Source organism: Parambassis ranga, chromosome 21 (assembly GCF_900634625.1).
Source record: "Parambassis ranga chromosome 21, fParRan2.1, whole genome shotgun sequence".
NCBI lineage: Eukaryota > Metazoa > Chordata > Actinopteri > Ambassidae > Parambassis > Parambassis ranga.
In genome coordinates this window covers 22166094-22184285 of record NC_041041.1, presented here as the reverse complement: position 1 = coordinate 22184285, position 18192 = coordinate 22166094, and the positions used below count along the sequence as shown (strand labels likewise).

At 40.1% G+C, this 18192-nt stretch overlaps 1 protein-coding gene across 1 annotated transcript in view; it reads left to right on the top strand.

Annotated features, from left to right (window-relative positions):
- The first annotated feature begins 293 nt into the window (after positions 1-293).
- The window catches only part of edar (ectodysplasin A receptor), a 30451-nt gene continuing 12552 nt past the window's right edge, over positions 294-18192 (top strand). Inside the window, exons 1-4 of the mRNA XM_028393141.1 lie at positions 294-518; positions 10406-10471; positions 12864-12983; positions 15544-15725. Coding sequence (XP_028248942.1) covers positions 10421-10471; positions 12864-12983; positions 15544-15725 — 353 coding nt within the window. The 5' untranslated portion in view covers positions 294-518; positions 10406-10420. The remainder of the gene's footprint in view (positions 519-10405; positions 10472-12863; positions 12984-15543; positions 15726-18192) is intronic.

Below are 18192 nucleotides of genomic sequence, written 5' to 3'. Positions count from 1 at the left end.
CTAAAGACATGCTTAGGTTAATTGGTCACTCTAGATTGCCCGTAGGTGTGCGTGTGTGTGTGAATGGTTGTTTGTCTGGAGACCTGTCCAGGGTGTACCCGCCTCTCACTATAGCTGGGATAGGCTGCCGTTACACGCCTGGAACACTAGATGGCGGAGTTGGGTTGTGCAGCCTGCCGCATGTTAATCGTCCCCCTCTCTGAAAGGCAGTCTACCTGAGACATTTTAATCTGTTTCTCACTCAGGGCGGAGAAAACTCCTCACTTTTTCCTCATTAAGGAGGAGCCTGCAGATCACCGACATGCACCAAAGTGAAGGCTGAAACATTATTTGAACTGTGCTAAGTAAAAAAAGAAAAAGAAAAGGAAAACAAAAACGTAGCCAGTCCCTCCGTGATGCTCATCAGACTACCACACCGCAGACTGATCACCGATCATTGAGGACTGATCGCCCGCCATCCCTTCAGCTGAGTGCAGAGGACAAACCGGACCAGCGCGCTCCCCCTCTCTGAGCTCCAGGTAAGAGCAGCTCCGCACTCAGGAATGTAAGAACGGATTGCTGCAAGACTTAAGGGAAATTCCTGAGCAACTTTTTTTATGCCAAGAAAACATGTGCTCTATTGTAATTTTACCTTAAATCATGCTTAGAAAACAAACATGATTTCCTTTCCAGTCTGTGGAAAAGTGCATGTGTTTGATGATTTTTTAGAGTAATGTTCTCATGCATCATTTTAAACTGCGTGTAACAAGCATATCCCTAAATAATTGTGAAGTATGTAAGTGGTAATGTACGTGTTGGTGCAAAGGTTGTAGCCCAGGGTGGTTGACAAAATAGTTTTTCATTTTTCACATCACTAGCTGTTGTTTAGGCCTCAGTTGCTTTGTGACAGGGTTGAGTTTTTTAATCCCAAGCATGCAGACCTAAAGACTGGCTTCAGAAAAACAGACACAGTTATTCTCTCATTTATTCTTTTTTAATAGTGGATATCACACCACACTTGTGTCAGTTAGTCTTGCCTTGGCTGTTTGGAGACAGAGGCAGAAATGTGAGGCATAAGTGTGCATTTGTGACCCTGCACACCTTTCTCCTCTGTCTGCATAATTGTTTTCTTGGTGCCGCCTGACTGTCCCGGGCCCTGGGGCCCCTGGGGGAAGTCCTGCCCGCAGACAGACAGCTCGGCCCGGCTGGGGACATGCCGGGTCCTGCCGAGCCTCTGAAGTCTGCTGGCTGACTTTGAACTGGAGCTGCTGGAGGTTGAAATCAATCCGTCTCTATCCCCCCTCCTATTCTTTCTCACTCTCAAACTATCTCTGTGTGTCTCTCTCCCTGTTGCAGCCCGCAGCGCTGCTGCCATTGAATCTTTCATGTTGCAGGTAGAAAGGCAGAGGAGGCTGAGAAGAAACAGGAGGGAGTGTAACTCATCTTTAAAAGAAGTTAATATGGTTTCTGAGGATTAAAGGGATGAAGGCAGAAAAACTAACAAAGCCAGTGTCTGTAGTCATAACCATCCTATACTAGACTGCAATGAATACATAATTTGTTTACTTACTCATTGCTCTGTCGCTTTTTGGAATTCACACAATGGCTCTATTTACTTTGGAGTGATATCATAGCAAAGGAGAAAGGACTCTTGTGTTTTTCTTGTGAAAGTTAATTTGAGATTTATGTCAGCTCTCACAGCTGATTCCAATCCATGCAGGATATCATTTCCTCCCGTGGAGAAATTTATAGAGCTCAGAGGCCTTTGGGCTTCATTGTTTCATAACGCTTCACACATCTAAGAGGAAATTTCAACTAAACACATCAGTCGGAGTTTACTTATGGAAGTGGAGTTATTTCGGCTCATTATGTTACTGCATGCCATAATTTATGATACAACTGTCTTTGATGGAACTGCTTTGCCAGCACCAGGATCACATGTAACCCTGCACAGCTGGATGCTCCAAAAGAAGCTTAGAGGTATTCTTTATTTCTTAATATGTTTTGAAAAAAAAAAAACAGTAAAAAAGGAAAGTAAAAAAAGTAAAAAGGGTTATGTTGTACAGAAAAAGTTGACTCAGATAAAGAGATGGCAGGTAAATTGTCTAATTTGACATGTAGCCTACTGTTATGAGCTGCACAGTATTAGATTTCAACTAAATGATGATGAACTTACTGTCACACTGTATAATGACATATTCAGACTGCATTATGCTTAGTAAATCCTCAGTTTGTGTCATAATATCTTAACAGAATCAACACAATTCCAGAAATGGCTGAAATTGAAACAATAATATAATTTAAAAAATACTTTTTTATCTTATCTTATCATACCTATATGTCTTATAAGTGGCAATCATGCACTATAATGTTCTCATCTGCCATAAAATGGAAGAACCATGTATGGTTAATACAAAAAAATATGTCTGCTCATCATGGAAGGAGATGTTGGATTCTGTAAAGCCAGCATATTCTTATTAGACTTCCCAGCCAGCAAGGATTAACATTGCCCGTCCTTTTTCACCTCCTTCACCTCCATCAGCATGTAGATTTGTAACATATCATGGGACATTTATGATTAAATTGATCATGTGCAGCTCATAACAGTACATGTCAAATGAAAAAAGAAAGAACAATTTACCCTGCAACTTTTTCTGAGTCACTAATTACTCATTACGCACCAGACAAGTCAGCAGCTTCAGAAAGGGTAGTGGGTCTTTACCATACTCCCCAAGAGCTTCCTGAAGGTCCTCAATGAGAGGTAACTGCATTTTATTATCTTTTAATTTATGTGCAATTATTCCAGCAAAGGATCATGACAGCAAAGAAGCATTTCTAATGATGGGTTTCACTCTTACCGCTATTATTTCCCCATGCAAAGTGCAGACAGTTCAACAAACCAATACTAAATCAGTAGTTGAAACCTCTCCACGCAGGCCCCAGAGAGTAGGTTTAATCAAATTGGGGTTTGTGGTCTAATTTGTGTCTACATAAGAGTCCTGCATATGGGGAACCTACTTCAGTTATTCATCAATTTCCTCTGTAGTGAGTGTGGGGAGAGCGGTCTGGCACGTGACTCACATTATGGAAAAAATAAAATACTGAGTAGGCTTGAAAATCATAGTTTATCTTAAAGTCAAAAGGTAAACCAGACAAATTATGGCAGACATCTTCTCCTGACTGTAGTGTTCGGTCAGACATTTGCCAGATGGGAAGCCAGGACATGCTTTTGTTACACCATTAGAGGCACCTGTGTATATGTGTGTTTTATAGCATGATCCGTTTGACGCCTTCCTGACAGTGGTCAGTGGACAGTGATGGCAAGTAAAAATATGCAGACTCAGGCCTCTGAGCAAGCACTTAAATGTTTTTAACTCTTGGCCTTTTAAATGGATCGACTAGAATCTTATGTCACACATCCATCCATCGTGACGAGCTGCTCACTAAAATGATCCTCTTAACAAGCCCTCAGAAAAGACGGGTTTAAGAGGTGTCAAATTACACACCTACAGTAAATATTATAAATCCCAGTGCTAAGTGCTAATCAAGTTATTGCTTTTAAGTAAGGTCATTTTTTTCAAAGACTGTAGTTTCTAGATGAGCTGTCGACTATTGATCTACTGTGCTGCCTTAAAAACATTTGTGCTAACATATAGCTTTGTTATATTGTTCTGTAATCACTTTAGAGGGTTGAACTAAGACCTACAGATGAATTCCTGGTTGCAGATTAGGCTTCCCACCTACAGTCAAAACAAAACAAACAAGAGACAGACGCAGAGACAGGGAGAGAAATGTTCTGCCCCTGCAGAGCCAAAGAGGGGAACAAGGGATCAAGGAGAGGAGACGATGAAAGACAGATCACCGGCAGGCAGAGAATCAAAGAGCCTGCTGACTGACTGGAGCTGCGATAGGTGTGTGCTGGGAGAGCGAGAGAGAGAGAGAGTGTGTAGGCATTTGAGACTTCTTTTCATGTGCCCTAAGAGTTTGTTTTTCCTGCACACCGTGTGGGAAGATGACAGCAAGTCTGTAATTAAAGCAATCAAAGATGAAGAGAGATGAAGAAACATCACACGTGCACATATCCAAAAACACATATTTCATTTAGCGCATTAAAGAAAAACCTTTTTCAACAAACGTGTACATTATTCACAGAATTAAAGCCTCTCTGTGAGCTGTCTTCTCCTAGTGGCACATGTGAAAAACCGTCTTCCTCCTGCAGGTGATATTTGAGCCATGAACCCTGACTAGTATGATTTGTCTGTGTAAATTCAAGCTGCTGCAAAGCGTGTTTTGACACTGCTGTAAAAACACGGTTCACGCTGATAAAGCGGTGGTGATGCAGTCGGATGGGGCTGGAGGAAAAAGCATATAAGTTAGGGAGACGAGGCCCAGCTGCTGTCTGAGGATCCGTCTGTTTCCAGAGCTGGAAGTCACTTTAATCATGGGTTTATTTTTACATTAGACCTAACAACAATCATGCTGCAAATCAGACGTATTTATTTCCAGCTCATTTAGTTCCTCATTAATGTGCCGTGATGGCTACTTTTGTCAGTGATTCTGACTTCCTTTGTGACTGATACAGTCTTGAAAGACATGGGAAGAGTGCAGGAGGGAAACCTTGCTGCTAAAAAGACAAAAAAGTCTTTGTTTTTATAAGCTTTGTTCCAATCAGCGAGATCCATCAGACATTTGAAAGGCATGCTCATGGTTTGTCTCAGATGAAGGTGGGTCTGATTTGACTGACAGGTCTGTCGCCACCACCCCTGTATTTACTCTTCAGCTGCCTCCATATTGTAGAATGGAGACAAAGTGCCAGCAGCAAATTCCTCCTTCATAATTCACTTGAGAAAAAGAAAGACAGCTGGGGCACTTATTTAGGGGACTTAAAGGTGGAATGATGGTGGAACACACACTCAGTTAATACTGAGACCCAATGCATGGTGCATACATGAGTGAGTTTTCAAGCCCTACTGAAAAAATCTCAGTAATCCAGTTTATAAAATAAAGATAGTTAATGTTAAAGGTGAGTTGTTTACTAGAACTGGTGGAGGTTTCAATGAGAGACCACATAACCTTGAGGGGAAACCCACAGAGTCTGTGGTTTACTCTTTTTGTGTTTTATCAGTAAACTCCCTCTATTGATGTTTTATCACCAATGCATATTTAGATAATTAACTTTAATCATATCCCCGTGCCAGCAGGTGGTTTACATTTGCTACTGTTACAACAAGGTGTTGGTTTTTGTCGGCAGTTTTGGGATTTCACACTGATGAAAACATCTTCACCTCAAAATGCTGAGTTTGATATGTTGCTCTTTGGTTTATTAGAAAACAGCAGGTTTTCGGGTGCTGTGTGCATCCACACATGTGCAGGCAGTCAAACTGCACAACATGTGTTTGAAATCTTTTCTTGGATTTGGCATGTTGAGCCCTGCTCTGTGAAGCTCATTGGCTTTTAGGGATAACGCTCCTTAGCAGAACTCTGATTAAATTTGGAACTTGTATATGGCTTGGATTGGATTATGTTTGTAAGTGTAAGAGTATGCTTACAACAGGCTCATGTAGCTGTTTTAAAAACACCAGACTGCTGACTTTTATGAGGATATCATCTTGACAGCATCATTGCAGGCTGGACATTTATAATGTGAAATGGATCAACACTACTACTACTACTAACTCTACTACTAGAATATCTTTGACACCTTTGATGCCAGGAAACATATATATATATATATATATATATATATATATTTATTTATGTGTTGTTTGAATTATTGGATAAATAGGAGTTGACAAAAATCTGTAGTTTATTCATACAAGGATTGAAGGAGCTTTTATTGTCATACGGGCTCACATTCACATGTTTATGGTTCAAAATTAGGCCTCAGATCCCAACCACAAGAGAAGAGCACAGTATAAAAATAATATAAATATTAAATATAGAATAAGAAGATATATGAAATGTAGATGAGTAAGGATTATTGGTGTGTATTTTATATAATACTTCATATAATCACCATGTATATAACAAGCATTTAGACCATGTTGGGGGTAATTTCAAATGTCAGGAAATTAGGTTTGACCTTGAAGTGGAAAAAAGAAAATCATTTTGATGAAAAACAGATTTTTCTTTTTAGACAGACCAAACCCCAGGATGAAAGAGAGCTCTCATCTGTATGCGGCTGGTTTCATTGTCATCAGAAATTAAGTGCTTTTCAAGAGACCACAAACCATCCTCAGACCACATTCTTCATTTTCTACACTGGTTTGTATCTTGGCTGTGTTTCCTGGCCACTGATTCTCCTAATATTTAATCAGGCAGGAAGTCATTATGTCAGAGAGTGTAATAAATATCCTTTGCTGGTCTAAATGCTGATATTGAAAAGTCATTTCCCAAACAGTCCATCTGTAACAATGCTTAATGATATATTGGTAGGAAGGCATCGAAGGGTGCAGAGGAAGAGATGAGGCATGTTTCCTTCAGTGAGACAGATCTAAAGAAGGAACAATGTTTAACACGAGCAACAATGTTAACACCATTATATGGTCCGGTAAAATATAGAACATAGAAAAACTACATTTTAAAGCATTTGAGATCCAAATGAGAGTGTAGAATAAACATTGTAGAAATAAAGTGCTGGCAGCACTGACTGTTTAGACAATGGAACAATCAATACTTAATGTGAATGTTCTGGGTTTAAAACAACACATCCCAGGTACACAGTCAATGGATGAAATGTATAATCCCCAAGAGTTTATGCACAGTATTTAAATGCAGTGCTTTTATTTTGAAAGTAGCATACAGTGACGGCAGAGGATACTGGCAAGCAGCCACCTCCCACACTTCTGCCATGAAGGTCAAAAACCTGCTTAATCCTATATGCTGCCATCGTACAACACTACAGTACAAATAAACATGTTCATAGGCTGGAACAAAAGGCTGTTTCGATCTATTTATTAGCACACGTTCAAATTATAAATAGATTACAGTTATGTATAAATGAGTCCATGGCTGGTTTAACAGCAACACCACCCACACACAGCTCCACTCCTGCTCTACCTCCTTTCAGATGTATCTGGCTCTGCAAAATTAGTGACAGCTTTAGGTTTGACAATGACTCCATAGAAAACATCCATCTTGAGCCTCTTGCAATAGCTGCATTTGTTTATACATGTGCATTTAAACAACCCTTTACCACTGGTAGGCAGTGGGCTTTTGTATTCAGGGCTGATGGATTATAGTGTTATTCTCCCAAGTATTACACATCCTAGTAAAGCACATCATTGGTTGATGACCCCATGTTTATCCAGCATGTATGTTTCCATCAAAAACCCCTTGGTAGCTGATTGTGTTTAATGCTATCTTTAGCATTAAAAGCATATCTTTAGCACACATGCTCTAAGGCACAGTGTAAGTGTGACTAAAAGGGTCATGACAGGTGGCTCTAACGTCCCCAAATCAGGAGAGGAGCAGTCCACCTACTGTATGTTTTTATGAGCTAATCTGTGGAAATCTCCATAGGTCAACCTCTCCTCTTACCTTTCATCTGTACATCCCCATGATGAGTTTTAGCAGAGTCTCACATCTGGGTGTCATATTCTGGTGCAGCCCATTTCAATATAGACATAAATGCCTTGAAGTGCTACTCTGAATGCTAAACAATATCACATTACATTTATATGTTATCATTGTAGGTCAGGAAGCTCTGATGAAGGAAGAGCTGATTTGGTTGTATGTATTCGAGGTCAATGGGTTTGTTGTTGTGCATTTTTGTAAGGAAGGAGAGAAAATAGGCCTCCCCATTGCCATACTACATTTCATACTGGATTTCTGCCGCTGACAAAAAGCAATCAAAAGCAGCCAAATGAAAAACAGATATGAGGACAGAGCTAATGAAGTAAGGGAGGGAGGACACACACACAGAGGTCCACACAGTACTGTAAATAAGAGTAAATTCTGAGAGGCTTTTTCTATTCAGAATGAGCTCAGTGTGTTTCTGAACACTGTTTATACACTCATAATAACAGCTACCCAGTACAAATACTGTGTTCTGCTGGGACTCAAAAACACTCTACCTAATAATGACACAGTTTAAGACAGAAGGGTTATTTATCAGCGATTATGAGATTGTTGGAAGCTTAATGCCCTTGGGCGGGCAAAGGGCTTGAGCCGACTTTCATCTCAGACCTGCCCCAACAGAGAGAGCTAAGGTTAGGAAGGGCTGACAGAGGTAAAGCAGACTGTCAGAAGACACCAGAAGTTTTCAAACACAGTATTAGTGTGTGTGTGTGTGTTTGTGTGTGCGCGTGCATATCACTTTAACCCCGTAATGAGTAGCCTTGAGGGGGTCTATAGTCATTTGGCAGTTCTTCATTTCCTGAAATGAAAAAAACATACACTATCTACTCTTTTATCTGTTGGCAGTAACACAATCACACATGCGCACGTACACACACATACACATACCGGTTGTGGTCTTACCACAAGGACTTGCGCAATTAAGCCTATTTTGCTCTCAGAAGTGAACTCTGTGTATTTATAGGCCATATGTGTTAATGTGTGTGTGAGATTCTGTGTGTGTGTGTATGTGTGTAGAAGCTGTAATTAACCCAGATCAAACCCTCAGGCTTGGAGAATTAGCCATCATTGAAGATCAAAAGTTTTTTTACTCAAGTGTGCGACATGGAAGAGTGAAACTTGAGGTTTGGAGCCAGACAGACAGATTTTGACCTCAGATAGCAGATAATTGCGGCTTCTTCCTTTTTGTCTCTAAAACACATACAAAACACACAAACACCCTTTGATATGGTTGACAACCTCAGTCAGATTTAAAGTCCAACTATTAAATAGCTTTAGATTGAATTGATTCCACCTACGGGCACATCAGTCAAAGCAATAACTGGCTTTTGCACTGAACTGTCAGTACATGTCTGTCCTGATAATGTTGGTAAAGGTTAGAGGTGAAACTCTGCTGTTAATTACTATAAAAACATCATGATGACATGCCAGCTGAACTGATCCACAGCTCTTTTAATGGGGCCATACACCATTTAAATGTATGTTTGAAATATGTGTGGATATACACTGATTTGTTTTGTATTATACTCAGTATATCAAGGAACAGTGTGTGGAATTAAGTGTGACCATCTGACCTAGCATACTGCTGTATTGTCCTTAAAATGTCAAAATATATAAATTAATAATTAAATAAGCCACTAAAAATAAGATGTTTTGACATATTTTTATTCTATAATCTACAATGAGTGTGAAGCCTTAAATCTAGTATATTGTCTTCGTCGAAGTCTAATATACATTACGGTATATGTAACTAATAGTGTGTGGGTTTGCTGAGTATACTCAATAACAGTGCATTTGTGGTATTTTCTTGCTAATGCAAATTTGACATTAAGTTAAGCTGGAAAAAAAAGATGGATTCCATTTTGGGTATTTTTGCTTGTTTATTTGATTCATCTGTTTCCTACAGAAAAAGATGTCACTGATATTGTAGTTTCTGTTATTTTAAAGTATTATTGTGAGCCTGTGAGCCTGTAATCACACAGAATCAATCAATTCATTATTGTCAATTACCAGTGACTAACTAATGATGAGACAGATGTGAATTATTTCTATAAGACCACTTTGACTCCATCATCAGTTCTTCGTGATCTACAGTAATTCATGTTATATCATTTATTAATTCATGCGGTATCTCATTGTAGGTTTAACAATATAATCCATGAATAATATAACCTCTGTTATAATGAGTGTAAAGTGTTACCAGCTACATCACAGTGTTCAGTTTGTGGTGTCCTGAGAAAAATACACATTTTATGGAGTGTTGCTAATAACAGCACAGAAAGCAGATGCAACAAGCACTCTGGATTTCACAGCTTTTGCACATTTACAACCTGCTTTCTTTGCCACAGTCAATAAAACAGAGAGCATTTTAGCTTGGTTGCTAAAACAAACACTTGAATTGCTATGTTGTAAAGTCCATTTCACTGTGTGTATGGCATCTTTATTTAACAATGTCTGGGAAAAACATTTATGGATGTTTTATTACAAACAAACCATCTACAGGTGTATAGACATGACTTTTTAAATCAGGGTTTTAAGCAGTTTCTTTATTAAAAACTGGACTTGACAAAGGAATGGAGCTATTATATGATAAGTGATAACCAAGCTTGAATGTAGCAGAAGTTAGCTACAGTGATGCATGCCTGCAGTTATGAGTCAGATGAATGCCACGGGCGGCTCTGCTGCTATTACTTGTTTATGGGCAATGATGTGATGCTAACAGGATAGTGAATTCAGTGGGGCCACCCACACATTTCCACTGACAGCACTACTGTTGGCAGGAGTTCTTTGATTCATGAGTCGGCTGTTTTCTACTTTGTGATGAGTCTTTCTTCCTCTTTGTCTTTAGGAAGACGACGCAAAAATGTCCAAGAGGAGAGGTCAGAGGAAGTGTGTCTTTCTGTCCTCATTATTGGTAAGTTCTACCTTGCAGCAGCAGTGTCTTGTCCTTTTTTGCTCCCTTGGTCTTGCTTTCTCCTCTTAATGTTGGCCTTCTCAAAATCATCAAGCAGTAGCTTTAGAAATCATCACCATATTTTTTGTGTTGAGCCCTCACAAACCCTTATTGGTCCAGCAGTGTGGATGTCAGCCACAAACTGACTCCAAACTTGGCACTGGGTCTTCCAGACTTTGTGGTGTTTTTTGCCAGCAGCTTGCACAACTCTGCAGCACTTGTACCAATTAGCCAACCGTGGAGTTTTTTTTTAGAGAGCAGATATCTTCATAATCTGACCTGGAATCTAGAGATTCTCTGCTTGTTTTCATGTTGGCACTGTTCCGACAGGGCAGAGGAGCCGAGAGCAGAGGAGGGAGGGAGCTTAAGGTGGAGGACCTCTATCTATCTGTATCATATCTTATAGACAGTACACTAACTTATTAATGACTAATTAATAACTCATTTATAAGTTAGCGTACACAGATTTGCTTATTTGGGTTTTACTAAATTCAAACTGAACTTAGTCGAACTGTATACTGTATAACAGCAGGACCCACACTGGGCTACACTGTAATAATGACAGGTTAAATATCTTATTGTGACACACAGTAGCTGGTGTTTGCAGCTGGTTCTATTCTCAATATGACACAAAGATCATTTTTCTAACTGTAGTAAAAAGAGGAAGAACCTAATTACGAGAAAACAAAACAAGCACAACATAGAGATTAAACACTGAGTGCCAGAAAATATCTACAGTGACCCGTAGAGATGGAGGAAGCCATTCTTCAGAACAGTTGTTGATATTCAACCGTCAAATAAACACTCCACTTCCCTCAGAAGCACGACCCCATCAAAATAATGGTGGAGCATGTCCCAGTCGGTGACACTAGCAACTCTCCCACTACTGGAAAACACAACCTGTCAGGCAGTAACAAAGCAACCTCGGCATCCATCTTCCACTAAACAATGTTTGTTAATTTGACTGATCCACCTTGAGCTTGGCCATCTGCCTCTGCAAAGTTCCACACATTAGCAATAATACTTTTCTAATACGTTTCGCTCTTACTCACACTGCCTCCTGGCCCTTTCCTGCTCCTGCACATGGGAGACATTTTGCCTCCGACAGTCTGCCAGAGTCCTCTGGCAGAAAGGTTTCTAACACATGGATAACATTTCAAAACTGTCTATTTTAAATGAAACCGTCTTTTTGTAAACATAAACCAGCAATTTTGGTGGCCTAAACCTGGCCACACTGTCAGGAGCTGAAATTAATTAGAACAAACAAACAAGTCAACTAAGTTCAATAATGAGCCAACGTTGACTTTTCTTGTGTTTGATTCTTAGACTCAGTCGAAGCTCAGTTACTTTGTGGATGCTGGTAAAGACTCCTTCACTGTGTGATTGCTTTCATTAGGTCATGTTTGAGTCTTTCCAAATGAAAACTATGTTCAGATCTAGACTCTGCATGGACAGTCATTTTTTTGTTGAACTGTTTACACTGACTGTCCTTCAGGTGTGTAGACTGAGGGTCTGCATGTTCCTGCTTGAGCTGGATTAAATTATATAAGCCTGAGATGGTTCATGTGTATTGCTGCTCATACGCACGTAGGCAGTGGACATCAACCAGCGCCTCATGACATGAGATGGTTATAAAAAAAATGAGAGGGAGATGTTTAAAACAATAAAGTAAACATGGAGAGAATTAGTCATGTACTTTGTTTGTTTGGAAAAAAAGGACAAAGTGTGCTAGTAAAGCTATAAATACAAGCTGCTACTCACAGCAAGCCACACTCACACAATGCCACACAGCATGACAGGCCTTCAATGTCATGTTTCCATCAATGCAGAAGACATGACAGTTGCTGAAAACATATCATATCAGCTAACCAAAACAATGACTTCCCTGAGCTGCAGTTTGTCATTTTTTAGTCCTTGGAGTGGGAACGAGCGATTACATGACACTACTTGCTAACATACATAAGACAGCTAGTGAGCTACTGAGATTCCACAGTCCCATGACAATTATTGTTTATGTGTGACTGTGTAAACAGATGAATGCCTCCACCACATGACTGATACTGGCGCACACACACACAATTGTGCAAACCCCCATATATAACTAACACCGTGTGTTTTTCCTACAAACCTGAAGTGTGCACCAGAGGCCAGAGGCCAGAGTCTTAACTCCTGGTGTTCTGTCCAAATACTTATAAAATGCATTTTTTTTAACTTCCTGATTGTGTCAGCAGCACTGTGACACTGTGATAAATTGCATTAGTATAACTGTGCCATTTTTGTTTTCACAAGCTGTCAGTGTTGTTTTGCAGCCTTGTTTCTGTCTGAGTCTCCACCTGTCTGCCTGTCCCTCCAGGTGTGCTGTATGATTGCTAGTGCAGAATACTCCAGCTGCGGAGAATATGAGTTCTTCAACCAAACCAGTAACAGCTGCCAGGCCTGCCCTCCATGCCAGCCAGGACAGGAGCCGCACATGGTGAGAATAAACACACACGGAAACCATTAATGTAGGTCAGACTTTTGTTTGTTACATTACCTAGTAGTTGTATACCTACACCTTTTCTTTTTGGTACAGCTGTTGCAGTGAACTGGGAAAGCAGAACTGATAAATAGCATGATATATGAGCACTCGCTCAGACCACCCACAATACACAGAGAGAGAGACACACACACACACACACACACAAACACACAGAATGCACACATAGCTGCACAGTGAAGGGTGCCTAAATTCAAATGAACAATTTCTTTATGGTTTATTGCTCTCATTGACTTGGATGTGAAGGCATGCATTACAGTGAATGACTTGCAGTAGTCACACAGTGATTTGGCCTCCGACAGTCTGTCTGCTGACAGCCAAAGTAAACACAGCGCAGGAAAATGCTTCAATAAGCAGCATGGGTTTCCAGCCTTTCCTTTATTTTATTACTTTTATACAGTCATGCTCAGTTTGGCTGTGATCTCTTGTATTACACTGCATGAGGATCAACTCATGTGAAGAAATTTAAGTGATAAGATAGTGTTTGGGTCTTAAAAGCTAAATTTAAAGTGTTGTCTGAGTAAGTGTGTGTCTGCACTTGTCTGCAGATGTCTGTATGTTGACCAACATTTGTGATCAACAGAAACAGTTTTCTTTATGAGAGACCTTCATCATTAACATATGTCAGTATCCACGTGGCTTTACTTTTAGTTCTCAACACACCTCTAGAATAATTGACAAGGGGCTGCAGTCTGTCTAATAAGTTGCTACACTTTCTTTTAGAAATGGAAGCCATGTTATTGTAGTGTGAATAGAAGCACTGGCTTACTGTTTGTAAAGCAGGATTAAAATGATTGCACATTTATTTACATGTTTCCCAAAAAGTACATCTTGTCCCAGTGGTGGTGACATTAAGCCAGAACCATGCTGTTGGCTGCAATGGCTGAATGTTGAAGAGGTGTTTTAAGGGACACTGCTAACTCACCGTACCAACAAGTGAAATGTGGCTCCCTTTGTATTTGATGTTTCCTCTTACAAGACCGAGTGAACATGCAGTACTGTCTGACCCAATCAGCTGTTATCAGAATTATGCTTATAACAACAGTCAGTGTTTCTCTTCCTGTTTAAAATGACAGAATCATATGAGTTCAAGAAAAATGTAATAAAGCATTAACATCCCTAAAAATCATGTTCAATCAAAACTACTTCCAGGTATCATTCAAAGGGTTGAAGCAAGGCGTCTGGACTTGCAGAGTTTTCCTGCTCCTCTAAGCTTCATCAGTTCTAACTGTTTGGAGAACCGGCGAAACATCATGCTTCAACTCTTTGAATGAAAATGACCTGGATGACTGACACTCTGCATTGACATGCCTTCCAGGTATCATTTATTAAGAGGTATTATTACTAGGTATTATTCGCTTCACTGGAACTCCGTGGGTGTGGTTTAATCATAAACACTCGAGATCACTTAGGTTGTTGGGACTGATTACTTTGACTGATTTTCTGACAATTATTCATGTTTTTTCCTTCCTGTCTTACATTGGTCCTTCCTGCCATGTGTTTCCTGCCATGTGTTTCCTCAAGCTGCCACCTAGTAAGCATCCCCAACAGTGTGTTAAGTTTGAACAACAGAGCCATTTGTGATCAAACTAAAAAGTTTAATCAGTTAGAAAAGAGTCTCTCTTTGCACTTTTTCCTGCTGGTCTGATTCTCCGGGTGCCGCAGCCTGTAATTGACTTCTTCTTCTTGTGTGTGTGTGTGTGTGTGTGTGTGTGAGCGTGCGTGCGTGTTTGTGTGTTTGACACACTTGTAATTATAGGATACCCATAGGCTTCCTACTCACAACAGATACATTAGAAAGTACATGCCCACACACACTTATACAAACACACACACACAAACACACACACAAAAGAAAGACTTTCAGTCACACTGGAATTTGTGTCGATGAACAGAAGCAGAGGTGCAGCAATCCTATGTGCAAAAGATCTAAAACAAGCTGTAATCCAAAGGGACAAGATCATGCCGATAGCTCAGTGCAGTTTTATATCAAACAATCACACAGAGACTCACAGACGTCAAAAAACAGAAGGGAGAGAATATTAGATTTCTTAGTCGGTCTACTGTAGCCCAAAGCTAAGACGCACAAGCCTGTTTTAATAGACAGATGAAAGTACGCTGGAAATAAAAGATGAAAGAGGGAGCAGAATAAAAAGAAAAAGTATACTCACTGTGTGTGTGTGGACTCCCCACTGAGAGGTATTGCCATGTGAAGATGTGAGGAGATGGGTACTACAGAATGATGAGTTGGTCATCTTAAATACTTCCAGGCATGGGAAGCTGCACACACACACAGAACAGTCACCAAAAGAGTAATGGTAGATTTGCAAAGGACATGGATAAGTAGGTGTGGTATCTCAGTCCATGTAACAGTCCTGATTAACCTCATTGATCGGTGATCAGAAGAAAACCATCATATGTATGAACTACAATTATTTGAACAACTGAAATGATGCATGATGCTATATGAATATTTGTGTGTGTCTGTGTTTTGCAGACCTGTGGCTATGGTGTGAAGGATGAGGACTTCAGCTGTGTGCCTTGCCCTCAGGGAAAATACTCTAAAGGGAAGTATGAGATCTGCAGACGGCACAAAGACTGCAATGCCCTCTACAAAGCCACTGTTCTCGTACCAGGGACTCCAGACAGCGACGCAGAGTGTGGACCATGTTTGCCAGGGTAAAACATTATCTTACGCACACACACACACACAAAACAAACAAAAGCAATTTAAAATAAAATGTTTCACATCTTTGGAAACAGGGGGTTAGGTATAATGTACACCGTCTTGTCAATTGTGTACTGTACACACACATTTTTACTAAAATCTCAATTCATAAAAGAATGATATTAACATATAGCTAATTACAATGAACGATGAACCCACATCTGGAGCAAAAGTCTTAGTATATTTGTTATGTTCAACATTATAAATTGTAAAAACTTTTTCATTGTTCATTATTTGGCAGTTCCCTGGCACATTACTGCCACCTGTAGATAACTGGAATATTATGGCACATTGACTAAATATTTACTTAAAAAATTATAATTATAAAAAAAATACTTTTTACTATTTACTATTTACTAAATACTATTTATTTTAAGTATGGTAACTCCACTCAAATCTACTAAAAGGACTGTGACCATGAAAGTAAAGATCAAGTGAGAATGGGCTGAACATTTGAACAAAGACAGTTTATGGCCAGTAGCAACAGTGAAGAGGATGAAATGAAATGAAATGAAAATGGGGCAGGGCAGTACTGAAAAACTGCAAAACAGGTAAAGTAGGAGAGAAGTTTAGAAGTTTCACCAAGCTAGCCAACTGCTTCATCAGAGCAGCACAGAATATGACTGAGAATCGACTCAGAAGAGCTCAAAACACTCACCTTCAATAGGAAGGCTGGCAAGACTGGCACAAACCAGTGGTCAAGGTATGGATATGGACATGTTATTCAGGAAGCAGAGAGAGCCTGTCAAGATACTGCTGTCTCTTCTGTGAAGTCAGAGCACACCTTGTTGATGAGGAAAGGGCTACACACTGGCGGCAGACATTTTAGCTCCACAGCCTACACCCACTGTGAAGAGTCTGGTTTGTGGTTGTAAAAGAGATTTCTACTGATGAAAAAGAGAGGAAAGGAGAAAGGACTGTCTGCAAAATCAAGGAGAACCAACTGGCTCAGTGGAAATAAATAATTTAGCAACTTTTTGACAGTGAGGATGAAAAATCTCCACAGACCTTCACCTGTCTTCATACAGCACATATATAGGCACAAGTGTAATTGCTTTGAAAATAACCTGACCTAAACTGAAATCCTATCTTAAAGGTGAGTCAAAAAGAAAAAAGTCTTGCTGTATCTCACAGAACTCACAGATGCAGCTGTCATCAATACCCCATCAGTCCATAAAGAGCAACCATTTTACCCATCTCCTCGGGTTCCTAAAAACACTAGAAGAAATTTCCTTGACTGATGCCTAATGGAGTACCTAGGCGATTCAGAGAGATATGCTTCTGCACGGTCCTCTAGGAACTGTGTTGGCTGAAGATAAGCAGCATACAGAGACTTTTTCTGCAAAGCAATGAAACTGGCTAAGAATATGATGAATACAGACTTTTTCTGTGGAGGAACACAGACAGCAGCAAGAGATTTCCTCGGTCCAATTGGAAAACCCAAGAAACGAGATGGATACAGAGATGAAAAGACAGCTATAACTCTTGGACACAAGCTGTAAAAGACATAAGCTCACAGAGGTACAGGAGGAAAAAGTATACCCGAAGAATTCAAAGGGGTTGAAGCGAGGTAACTAACTTGTATTAAAGATGTTTTCTTGAAGATGTTTCGCTGCTCCTCCAAGCAACGTAACATCTTCATCGAGAACCAGCAGGTCTGGTGATGCTACTGGAAGTTACCGCCAGTGAGGGACAGCAAATTGGATCCCTGGCACATTTAACATTAGAAACCAACTACATCACACACCAAAACCTGGTGTGAGAATATCAGAAAAATAGTTGCCTACAAAATCTGAGATGTGCCTAAATGTCAAAATCTCCACACTGAAGATGAGATCTGTGAGTATGATCACCAGTACACAACTGTAGACCTGTGTTGAGCATGAAGTAGTGAAGAAAGTATGGGTCTAGGTGCGGGAAAATGTCTTCTCCTGCATGGTATCAAGAGCTTCCCACACTGACACTGATCAATCAGTTGAAGGATGGTTGGTGCAAAATGGAGCTACAAAACACGTCCTGCAGACTAGGGAAGCAGCTGTTGACACTGAAAAAAGCCCTAAATAACTTGGGCGGAGAGTTTTCACAGTGGTGAAATTTAAAACAACCTGGCTAACAAGAGACCCATAAAAGCTCAAACTGAGAGGACCATATGGAGAAGTCCCTTCAACAGACTGAAAGTCATTCAGGCAGAAGTGGAAAGGTCCTGGAGAAGAAGCCAGCTGGCCCAACCTACTTTGTCTGTGTCTGCATACCAGAATGATTTGAGAGGTCAATACAAACTTTACAGGGTGGTCAGTGTTCACATTGACAACAAGGGCAGGGGGAGATGCAATTGTAAAAAGCTCCAAAGCTACCTGGTTTTAAGTGTGAAACACCAAAACGATTAAAGGTGGCAAAAAAAAACAAAAAACAAAAAAA